The sequence below is a fragment of the Chaetodon auriga genome, chromosome 1 (assembly GCF_051107435.1).
Source record: "Chaetodon auriga isolate fChaAug3 chromosome 1, fChaAug3.hap1, whole genome shotgun sequence".
Classification (NCBI taxonomy): domain Eukaryota; kingdom Metazoa; phylum Chordata; class Actinopteri; order Chaetodontiformes; family Chaetodontidae; genus Chaetodon; species Chaetodon auriga.
This window is the reverse complement of record NC_135074.1, coordinates 14,140,866-14,151,199: the sequence shown is the minus strand read 5'-3', so window position 1 is coordinate 14,151,199 and position 10,334 is coordinate 14,140,866. Positions and strand designations below refer to the sequence as shown.

Genomic DNA, 10,334 nt, shown 5'->3' with positions numbered 1-10,334 from the left:
CCAGCCAAAAACTATGTTGAAAAAAATCAAGACATGTTAATGTAAACTGAAGTTTCTCTATGTTTTGTGCACAATTGTGAAGTATTTCTGTCACAACCCTACAGTTTGTGGTTTTATTGCTGAGAATACTGCTGAGAGTTTTGTCTTGCTTTGGAAGAATGTGTTGTTGGCTCTCCTTGAAAATACTACACAAAAAAAACACTGAAGTACATGATGAGTCCTATCGTCACAATGGTCAAATTCCATATCCATAAATGTAAATTCACAGGTAACAAACCATGCTTCAGTGCCTTTAGCAAGGAGTTCAAACAATACATTTAACACTCTCCCAAACTTACTTTCCAAGGGAAGACTTCAATACTACACATTCATCAAAAACATTTTATAGGGTTTTCTTGTCTGAAAAGGTTCTGAATGGTTTGTAATTAAATTTATGGAATTACAGTGATTCAATTTGTCATGATGGGGCCGATTTTTGCCCTGAGGCCCCCAGGTGGTTCATAGGTCAACTGGGTTATACAGTGATGTTTGTGATGAAGACTTGTGTTGAAAGGGCTGATTTCTATTTGGCACTTGTCCCTCTTTCAGTGTGTGAAAACCTTTGGACTAAATTGTTTATAAAAAAAAAAAAAAATCACTGTATTCTTTTATTTTATAAAATATTTTGAAACACAAGCATATACAGACAATAGCTTACCTCTGTGAGGAATTTGGCAGCAAACAGTTATGCAGATTAGATTGTCGAATATTGGTTCTGATAATTACTGTAGCTTTTCACATCCATTATTTACAGAGTTCATAAGGCACACACATGTGGCTATACTGTCTGCAAACAAAACATTTGAAAAAAAAAAAGAAAAAAGAATCAAAACAGTTTCCTCTTTTTTTTTTTGCAATAATGCGTCTTCTAAACGATGGGGTCAGAAAATAATGCAAGTGCGTGTTCGGAGGCTGTCATTTGTTCCTCATCTGCTGCTCAAGCATCAAGTCAAACGCTTGTCTTTCTCTGAAAGGAAAAAGAAATGAGACAAACTGATCACTGCAACACGTTTCAAACAAGTTGGGACAGGAGCGACAACAGACTGGGAAACATGTGGAATGTTCCAAAAACACCTGTTTGGAACATTCCACAGGTAAACAGGTTGATTGGTAACAGGTGATAGTATCATGATTGGGTATGAAAGGGGCATCCTGGAAAGACTCAGCCGCTCTCAAGCAAGGATGGAGAGAAGTTCACCACTTTGTGAACACATGATTGTATAAAGGATATTACTACATGGGCTCAGGAACACTTTGTAAAACTGTTATTCATCAAAACCTTACCTGTTACTGATACATCGCCCATTTAGGTACTTTTTTTCTGCCTTTTCAACTGAGACATTGTCCACCCCAGCTATGGCATAGATGATGGCCTGCACAGGAGGACAACAATCTTACAACACCTGTACCACAAACTACAGAGTGTGAACTGCAGATCAGAAAAGATATGCTGCAAATTTAAAAAAAAAAAATACAATGGAGTGCTGAGGAGAGCTCACCTCAGGAAGAAGCACATCCAGGACAAAGGGAACACGGTCCCTGATCAGCACCTCCGTCAGGCATGAGGCGGTGGCCACGGCTGTTGTGTAGAGATCATTCAGGTACAAGTAGACCTGGTCCAACTGCTGGTCATCCTCCAGGTATATGTTCACCACCCGTCTCCGATTGGCCCTCAGAAAGGAGCGAAGCCACTTGGACTGCTGCTGCCCACTGATCACAGCCTATAAGGGGAGTGATAACGGAAGGGGGGGGGTTACTCACACAAGGACGGCACTCATCCTGCATGCTCTGTTTTAACGCTACACACAATGTCTATCAAAATGATATCTGAATATTAATGAGAAAACGTCACTCCTGTGGACCCCAGGTCTGCTCCAAAGCCTCTGACATGACCACCCACCCAACATACAGCCTGAAACTCCCAAACCACAGGCATGTTCAGTCTGCTTCACTGTGCTGCTGTCTTTCCACATAAAACAAGGCCGGCTTAAAGTTAACCTTTAACTCATGTTATGCTGGTCTGGCAGAGGTCTGCTGGAACAAGCGTGAACCTTTAATAGTTCAGTTTAAGAGCACATGGAGCTTCTGCTCATATTTTTTAACGTTTTGTCACCACCACAGAGACACAAAGTAACTGCGAATGTATGATCAGGTTGTCTGATATTCATTGAGTGCAGTTAGTTATTTGACAGTCTAATAATGTGTGTTTGTATTCACTGATGGTGGCTGATCAGGCTTATCGTCAGCTAACTGTACTCAGTTTCTAACAGCAATACGCAGTCAATGTTTGGAGTTGATCTGGGGTCAAAAATAGTAACTTCTTCTTTAAGGTTCTAAAGAACTAATCTAGGCCTAAGCCTGTGTGATAGTCAGGAATTGTGAATATCTGAGTATAAGACGTGTGTTTGAAGCGTGTCCATGTATGACTATATTCATTAACCATACCAGTAGGTGTTCTTCCACCATGCGCTGCTTTACGATGAAATGTACGAGCTTCTCATTGGCACGGTTGTGGGCGGCATGACTCCGGTCCGGCAGCAGCCTCTTTAAACTCTTGCTGACCTCCTCCTGCTGTTCACCGACGCTGTCCTCCTTATGATCGTCACACAGCGCCTCCACCATGGTATCGCTGGCAATGGTTAGTCTCTCTGAGGCTGCCTGTGGGTACTTCCTCCTCACTGGATAGCCTGGAGTATATGAAGAGAGTGAAGAGCATTTTCAGAGCCAAGCAGAGCTGCAGCAGCCTCATATTCTGCAGTGCCGTGATACTGAATGATACACAACAAAACTTACTCATGTCATGAGCAAAGTACTCGATGAAGGAGCCAGAAAATGAGCCACAAGCTACAAAGACAGAGCATGATTAATACTGCTAATAAACCAGTGGTATCAGAGTAATGCTGTTTATGTATAATGCATGTAAATATCAGTATTCTTTATGCGTCTCTGTCTGCATCACCATCAAAGAGACGATTCTCACCAATCCGTATTCTGTAGTCTGTTATGAGCTCCAAGGACCACTCAATTGCAGCATCATACTCTTCTTTGGCTTTACACTAATGACAAATATCAGAAACACAGATTGTCAGCCACTGTTGCCAGGAAAACACGTTTTCAGAAAACTGGGTGTATAATTTATGAGCACGTCTTACCACCAGCTCATTAGCTTCCTCGCACTCAAAAGGCTTCAGGGTTTTCAGAGCCACAGTAAACCTTTGAGAGCACAAACAGACAACTGAAAAATATACTCCTGGTGATTTGTGCATGCCAGAAGTTCACACATCAGGCTATACAGAGCTTTTACTGCTACATCTAGTTGCACAGGATGCATGTCTTTCATTCATTTTCACTCATTTTGAGACACCGGTGCTGGTGATCTGCAGCAGCCAGGCGTTAAGAGATGTGATCTCCAGACACTCCGTGGACAAGGGACCCTCACAACCTCAGTCCTATACACTTTAACAGCGCAGAGGCATTCACCAACAAAGCAGCGAGAGACAAAATCTTTTTATCTCCTACCCTTTATTTTTGTGAATCGTTGAGTCATCAATGAAAATGATGCTGGCTTTTTTCTGCTTACGGTTCACGCTTTTTACCTGCAGAGTGAAAAAATATGGATTTTAAACACTTTAAACCATTAACACTTCCAGAGTTTTTAATATTGCTTTATACTCATACTTCAGGCTCATAGTGGTCTTTCATTTAAACTCCCCCGTGAATGTCATCTACCTCTTTTTCCTGCATAGCTATGGTTAGCATCGTGTATCTTAGTGCTGAAAAGATGAATCAACTACACAAGTTGTACGATGGAAACGTTTTATAATATGTGTTGAAGTCATTGATTGAACAAAAAGTTCAAGCTTCTCAAATGTGAGGCAAAAATCTTAATAAATTGTGTGTTGTTCCATCTAAACACTTTTATAAAAACGTGGACTTATGAGGAATCAGTGATTCACAGAGGCTTTTGCACTCACCAATGCAGGCCACAAAGGATAATTTCTAAATTTGCACCACACAAACATCCCCTCTGTAATCGACAGCGGCTCTGAAAGACAAAAACAATCCACTTAAAGCAAACAGTGTGCGTTCTACAGCTTGAACACAGCTTGCACTCAGTCATTACAAGCTCTCTCACTTTTGTCCACCTGCATCAAGAAACTCGGTAGCTCTTCCTCCTCATCATCGCTTTCCTCATCCTCCTGGAAGGACAAAGACAGACGCTGCTCCTCGTGGCAACTCAGCTCTATTGACAGATCTGAGGACAGCAAAGACTCTTCTTTTTGTGGGAAGAAATAACACAGTATTAGAACAGATCAGCGGTATCTGACCAATATAAATCCACACAGAGCACAACAGATTTAAGATGGATTCTACAAAAATTGTGGTTGTACACAATGTATTCAGGAGGTCGACGACCTCATAAAAGACACATTGTCTCTGCGTGAGACAGACTCTACCTTGCTCTGCTGCATCAAGCTTCTCCAGTTCAAGTCTTGGTCTGGAGCGTTTTACTGGCTGAGTAGTGGTATCCTCTGTCTCCGTCTTCTGCGTCCTGCCACGCCGGCACTTGGCTGATGCGGCTCTGGTTTTACTGCAGGTCTCTGTTTTCTCCTTTGCCGCCCTTCTTCTAACTTGTCTTGGTTGCAAAGCATGACCCCTCCCACGTCTGCTCTGAGATCTTGATGTGGAGCGTGGTGAATCTATCTCTGACGTCTACGATGGAACAGATATGAAAGGAGTTAAAGAACATCACTGAAATGAACTGTGCAGGCTGGAGAATCTGTGGGCTCACAATGCTGGAAATAAGTAAAAATAGAATCAAACACCTTCAACTGAGTGAAGAGTTCAGTGTATTCGAGCTTCACTTGTTTTGCTCGAGGAGGGGACTTTGAAATGTTGGACAGGATGTCAGAGGAGGAGCTGTGGACTGGTGTGGAGGTCAGGTAGGCGTCCTGTGCCTGTTGTGTTTGTCCCCTCCCTCTTCTTAGAGTCCTCGGTAACAAACTCGCAGCAGGCTGGCTGACGATGGCAAAATCACTGCACGGCACAGCATTTGATTCCTCTGTGGCTTGAGTTGAAATGGAGACTTTCTCTGCCTGCGTCTTTTTGAGTTTCCTTTTTCGCGGTCCACCTGAAAGATCATTCAGTCATACTTCTAGAGTCATTTGGAGTTGCTCCTTGTGTGTCTTTGAAGGACGCAGATTTAGCGGACTCGCAACAACATTCAGAAAGTGAAATGACAAGATTTCATGTTGGCTCACCTTTCATTGTTTGAGTTTGTTTGAGTTGACTTTATCCTCTCTTTGGAAAGATTTCTGGAAAGGCTGAATAAGAGGTCTGCTCAAGTATCAACATGTGACATTGTGCAAATGAGTCTCCAGCGCTGGTGCCAAGCCTGTCAGACAGGAAAAAGCTGTGTGGCAGAAGACAGACAAGGACAGTTAAGGACCAATCTAAAACATTTGGGCTTTATCAAGAAGGGCGTTCCTTCTCATAAGAGTCAGGCCATGTTGGCATTGAGATATACGCCATCTTCACACTGCATTCATTACATGCGTTCGTGCCAGCTAAAATCAGGAAAATATGGGAAAGCCAGTCACCACAGAAACAGGTTCAAAATATGCAAAACAACACTTCAAACTGGCGGAAACTATTTAAATTACAGACTGCAATTATCTGTGCAGAGTCCTGCAAATTATAATGTAATTTCGACAAAGGAACCAGCACAGATAAAATACTTACAGGTTCCTGCTAGTGCCTAAGTGTAGGGATAGTGGAAGAACCAGATAAAGGGAAAAAGGGCACTAAAAATTTAGAATTGTAGAGAAAGTAAATTATACTCTAAATATTTGTGTAAATACTGGGTACTGAGAGAGTACAGCGCTGACAAACAGAGCTCTGAACAGACATCCTGCAGTAACTATCAAGAAATTTTGAGGGAAGGACTCACACCGACTTCGACAATTGGCTCTAGGTAGATTGAAATGGACATATTTAAAAATTTCATTTCAATTCACAGAACAGTAGTATGACTAAAGTCTGGTGTACAGTGTGTGCATGCGTATATGTGATGCCTCTTGTCAAATGTTCTTTTGTATTGGATTTGATTCTTTACATATATATACATACATATATATAAAAAGTAACAAGAGACAAAAAATGTAAGAAGGAATAAAAATAAAAATATAACTAAGTAAAACTAAATCTATCATTATATAATATGTGTTATAATATATAACACATATTATATAATAATATAATAAAAAATACAATAACTAAATATATAGACAGTATTTACAAGCCAAAAAATAGCTAAATATAGCAAAATATTTGTGTAGTTTTGGGTGATAAATAAATGTAAACCGTGGACCGTATGTGCAATATTGCAGCAGTGCAGATAATATTTAAAATATTGGGGTTTGTGAGGTTGGCTGATTAATTGTTTAAGTTGCTATTGTACAGTGTGATGGCTCGTGGCTGGAATGATTTCCTGAAGCGGCCCTTGTGACAGCAGAGAAGGAGCTCCGCTGTCTGTCCACGAGGTGGTGAAGAGGATGTTCAGGGTCATCCACAATGGAAAACAGTCTGTCGAGTGTCCTCCTCTTCACCACCTCCTCAAAAGTGTCTAGTTTGCAACCCATAACGGAGCCGGCCTTCCTGATCAGTTTGTTCAGTCTGTTGGTGTCGCCGGCTCCGATGCTGCTCCCCCAGCACACTGCAGCAAAGAAGAGTGCACTGGCAACAACAGACTGGTAGAAGATCTCCAACATCTTGCTGAACATGTTGAATGATCTGAGCTTCCTCAGTCTGCTCATCCCCTCCTTATACACAGTGTTGATGTTAGTTGTCCAGTTCAGTCTGTTGTTGAGGTGCACTCCGAGGTATTTGTAATCCTCAACCACTGCGACATTCTCCCCCAGAATACACAGTGTGGTTGTGTGGTCGTCCTGTTCCTTCTGAAATCAATAACCATCTCCTTGGTCCTGGCCACGGTGATTTCTACCTGACCATTCCACAAAATCGTCCACCACTGCTCTGTATTCCTCCTCTCGTCCATCCTTTATACACCACACCACCGCTGAGTCATCCGAAAACTTCCGTAGGTGGCACGATGAAGAGTTGTACTGGAAATCTGAGGTGTACAAGGTGAAGAGAAAAGGAGGCAGGACAGTCCCCTGTGGTGCTCCTGTACTACTTTCCATGGTCTCAGAGTCTCTCTTGAGTGATGTAAGGGCAACGGGTCTATAATCGTTGGGGCCAGATAGAGATTGCTTCTTTGGAACAGGAACCACGCAGGACGTCTTCCACAGCACCGGGACTCTCTGCAGGCTAAGGATCAGGTTGAAGAGGTGTCCCAGGATCACGGACAGCCGGCTAGCACAAGTCCTCAGGACTCTGGAACTGATGCCGTCAGGGCCAGCAGCCTTGCCCAGGTGCAGCATCTCCAGCTGTCTTCTTACCTGGCCCGCAGTCAGGCAGGGGGTGGTGCTAGTGGAGAGGGTGCTGTGGAGGATGTGGGAGTTGAGTCCAAGGGAGGGATCACCAGGGAGGGTTGAGAGTTGGAGGGAGAGAGCTTGGGAGCCTGAGAGCTGGTACCTGGAACATCAGCCTGTCCACTGAATACAACACATAATATTGTGTGCAAAGCTTGAAATGTGTCTAATTGCAAACAATAAAGCTTGTCATGCCTTGGGTTTTGGGTAGAGGTCCTCTGATTCTGACAAGGGCCAGACCAGCACCAAAGCTCAGACCCTGGGGGAAGCCAAGTCTTTTAAACTGCTATTCTCATTATTTGATTTGTGTTAATTTGTGTGCCTTGCTTGTTGTGTCAGATAAGCTGTAGTGATGCCACTGAGTAGGGTAGTTTAGACACTGTTCTGTTCTGCTGTCGGTATGCAGTGCTTAAGGGAATGTAGCGGTCTGGCAATCAACTCTGCTATGATAAATAATGGCTTGTTGCCCACACAGTTGTTACTTGCCTTCAAAGGTGGCTTTTGAGAAGGCAGATCAGACATCCTGCATGTACCTGATTGGCAGGTGCATGAAATAATTACAGGGTTAATCTATTTCATCAAGTCCTGTACTATCTCCTCATTTTTGTTGTTTAATTACGGGACCATTTGAGGCTCCACTTACACCAAAATCCAGGTTTATTACACTACTTTAGGTGCACTACCATGCTGTGGAGATTAGCTAGCAGACACATAAGTTACTTTTGGTATCAATGGGTAACTGGAGCTACAGAGGTAAGCAAAATTTTAAGGTGTACTATTGGTGCTTTTGGTGTTGCTAACTAAACAAGTCATCCTGTCATATGTGAACTTTTGTATTCTGACAGTCTCTGAGGGAACTTCAGTTCCAGTTCTCCTTTCAGGACAGACCAACAAACCACATATGAGCCACCAGTCCTAATGTCAGCTATGTTTTATTGAAAGAACATCCACTGCATATGACACGTCAGGGAGCTTTCTTGGCAGGCAGATGACTAAAGGTGTGTGTCTGGCTTACGAGCAGGGAGTGGCCACTGCAGTTTAACTCCAGACAATAACACTGATTTAATTGGAGTCGAATAATTGCCATGTTTTCCAGTTTGAATAAAATGAAAATCCACTTATTATCACGTAGCATCTATCCCTGGATTCCCTGGTTGTATACGTACGTGTGAAAATGATCTTCTCGCCTAAAGAAAAGGAAAATCAACAATTGAAGCTTTCTTTGATAGTGACACAAAAATATATGCATATAAAGTTTTGTTTTCATGTCTCCAGCAGCAAATGTCTACCATTTGGCACCACGGCGTACTTTTGTGGTGACAACGTTGACCACTTTCTTCACACCATAATACACAGAGCTGTCTCAGTGTGAGTTTGTCACTCTGCCTCTGCACAAAATGTGCTTGGGTCGTTTCCTGTGTCATGTGTTAAACTAACGATTTACAATTAGGTTATTAGATTATTTTGTTTTTATAATTACTGTGTTCACAGTATTTTCCAGTGAATTCAGATGACTTTTACTCATCCTTGTTACCACTTTTTATTTGCTACCGTTGCCTGTTTTGCTCTTGGTATATCGATAACGTTCAGGATACTGATGTTGCACATAGACTGAACGCTTGCCTTCACGCCCACCCCTCTGGTGCACACACACAAAAAAATGTAGAAGATGCTGTTTTGAGGCAGTGTTCGGTTTGACCGTTCTCGGCTACTGTAGGAACTGACTACTGATTACGACAAAACATAATGACGAAAATGAGGCGTTCAACCAACAGGTCAAATATGGAAGCTAAGTATTTGACCATGTTTTATCAGATACATCTAAACTATGTCATTCTCGGCGTGAAATATGGTCACGAACTGAATCGTTGCCACTGACAGTGACTTACCGCTAACGCACATTACGTGACGTAACACACAGAACTTTGCAACCTACAGCCTATAGTTACAAGTAACGTTACCCAACGTTACCAGCACTTCATGCAATAGTTGGTACATGCACTGCTCTAGACTAGATGAAGTGAAGTTCCGGCCGCAGAAGAGACGAAACAGTCGCATTAACTGATGTACAACTAGCCACTCACCTGAAACTCTCTAATTCAGTCGTTTGTTTGGACAGTTTGCTGCCAACGACCGCAAAGACTTCCGGTATTCGTCGTAATTCACGGTTTGTTGTAGACTGGAAAAACCCCTCCAAATTTCGATAAAGCAGTCAACATTTAATCAACAATCGCACATACAATTCTCGTAGCCAGGAACAGCGCTTTGCATTTGTTGGGACTCCCGGGTCACGGTTTTAAGCCTGGTTATCTTAACGACCTGTTGCTACCGCCACCTACTGGACGGGAGTACGAGGATCCAATCATCTCTCACTTGCATTCAGTGGCCCTCTCAAGTTCCATTCCTGCTGTTCTAATGCACATGTTTTACATCATAGAGTACAAGTTTTCACATTTGATTAACTTTAGTAACTACACATCACTTCTTAAATGTGGAGACATTCAAAAACCGACATGCATAGTGGTCTTGTGCAAGTTTTAACTTTGCCATTCAACCTTAGTACCTGGGGCACAGGCACTAAGGTCTTTAGAAACTGCCTATGGGCCTTTTCCACAGCAGACATTTTGACTTGTCTGGGCAAGATAGGTGTAGGTGCAACTAATAACACTGACAATGTCCCAGCACGTCATGACAGTGTGACAGTGAGGCACCATGAGGAATCCAAGGACTGAAAACATCAAATAGAAAACACATAATTTTATTATTCACACCTGTACATGTCAACATGTATTTGGTGAAAAA

The 10,334-nt window shown here is 42.5% G+C and overlaps 1 protein-coding gene across 4 annotated transcripts; it reads right to left on the bottom strand.

Annotated features, from left to right (window-relative positions):
* Positions 1-617: 617 nt before the first annotated feature.
* Positions 618-9,830, bottom strand: LOC143315729 (PWWP domain-containing DNA repair factor 3B). Of its 4 annotated transcripts, XM_076723299.1 has the most exons (15): positions 9,617-9,830; positions 8,699-8,719; positions 5,301-5,452; positions 4,866-5,170; positions 4,497-4,752; positions 4,175-4,315; positions 4,014-4,084; positions 3,559-3,635; positions 3,192-3,252; positions 3,020-3,095; positions 2,833-2,883; positions 2,485-2,726; positions 1,539-1,760; positions 1,324-1,412; positions 618-1,006 (listed from the first exon to the last, which is right to left on the bottom strand). In XM_076723299.1, the coding sequence occupies exons 3-15, from the start codon at positions 5,305-5,307 to the stop codon at positions 955-957; spliced, it is 1,650 nt and encodes a 549-aa protein (XP_076579414.1). In that variant the 5' UTR covers positions 5,308-5,452; positions 8,699-8,719; positions 9,617-9,830; the 3' UTR covers positions 618-954. The 4 variants fall into 4 exon arrangements, with proteins under 4 accessions (XP_076579414.1, XP_076579236.1, XP_076579502.1 ...); XM_076723121.1 differs by lacking the exon at positions 8,699-8,719 and having other exon boundaries at positions 9,617-9,815; XM_076723387.1 differs by lacking the exons at positions 8,699-8,719; positions 9,617-9,830 and adding an exon at positions 6,500-7,314.
* Positions 9,831-10,334: the final 504 nt, after the last annotated feature.

Excerpts from the sequence above, each read along its gene's own strand:
- LOC143315729 (XM_076723299.1), bottom strand. Across the intron at positions 1,761-2,484 it reads TGGTGGAAGAACACCTACTG|GCTGTGATCAGTGGGCAGCA; the intron begins GTATGGTTAATG and ends CTCCCCTTATAG. Across the intron at positions 1,413-1,538 it reads TGGATGTGCTTCTTCCTGAG|GCCATCATCTATGCCATAGC; the intron begins GTGAGCTCTCCT and ends CCTCCTGTGCAG.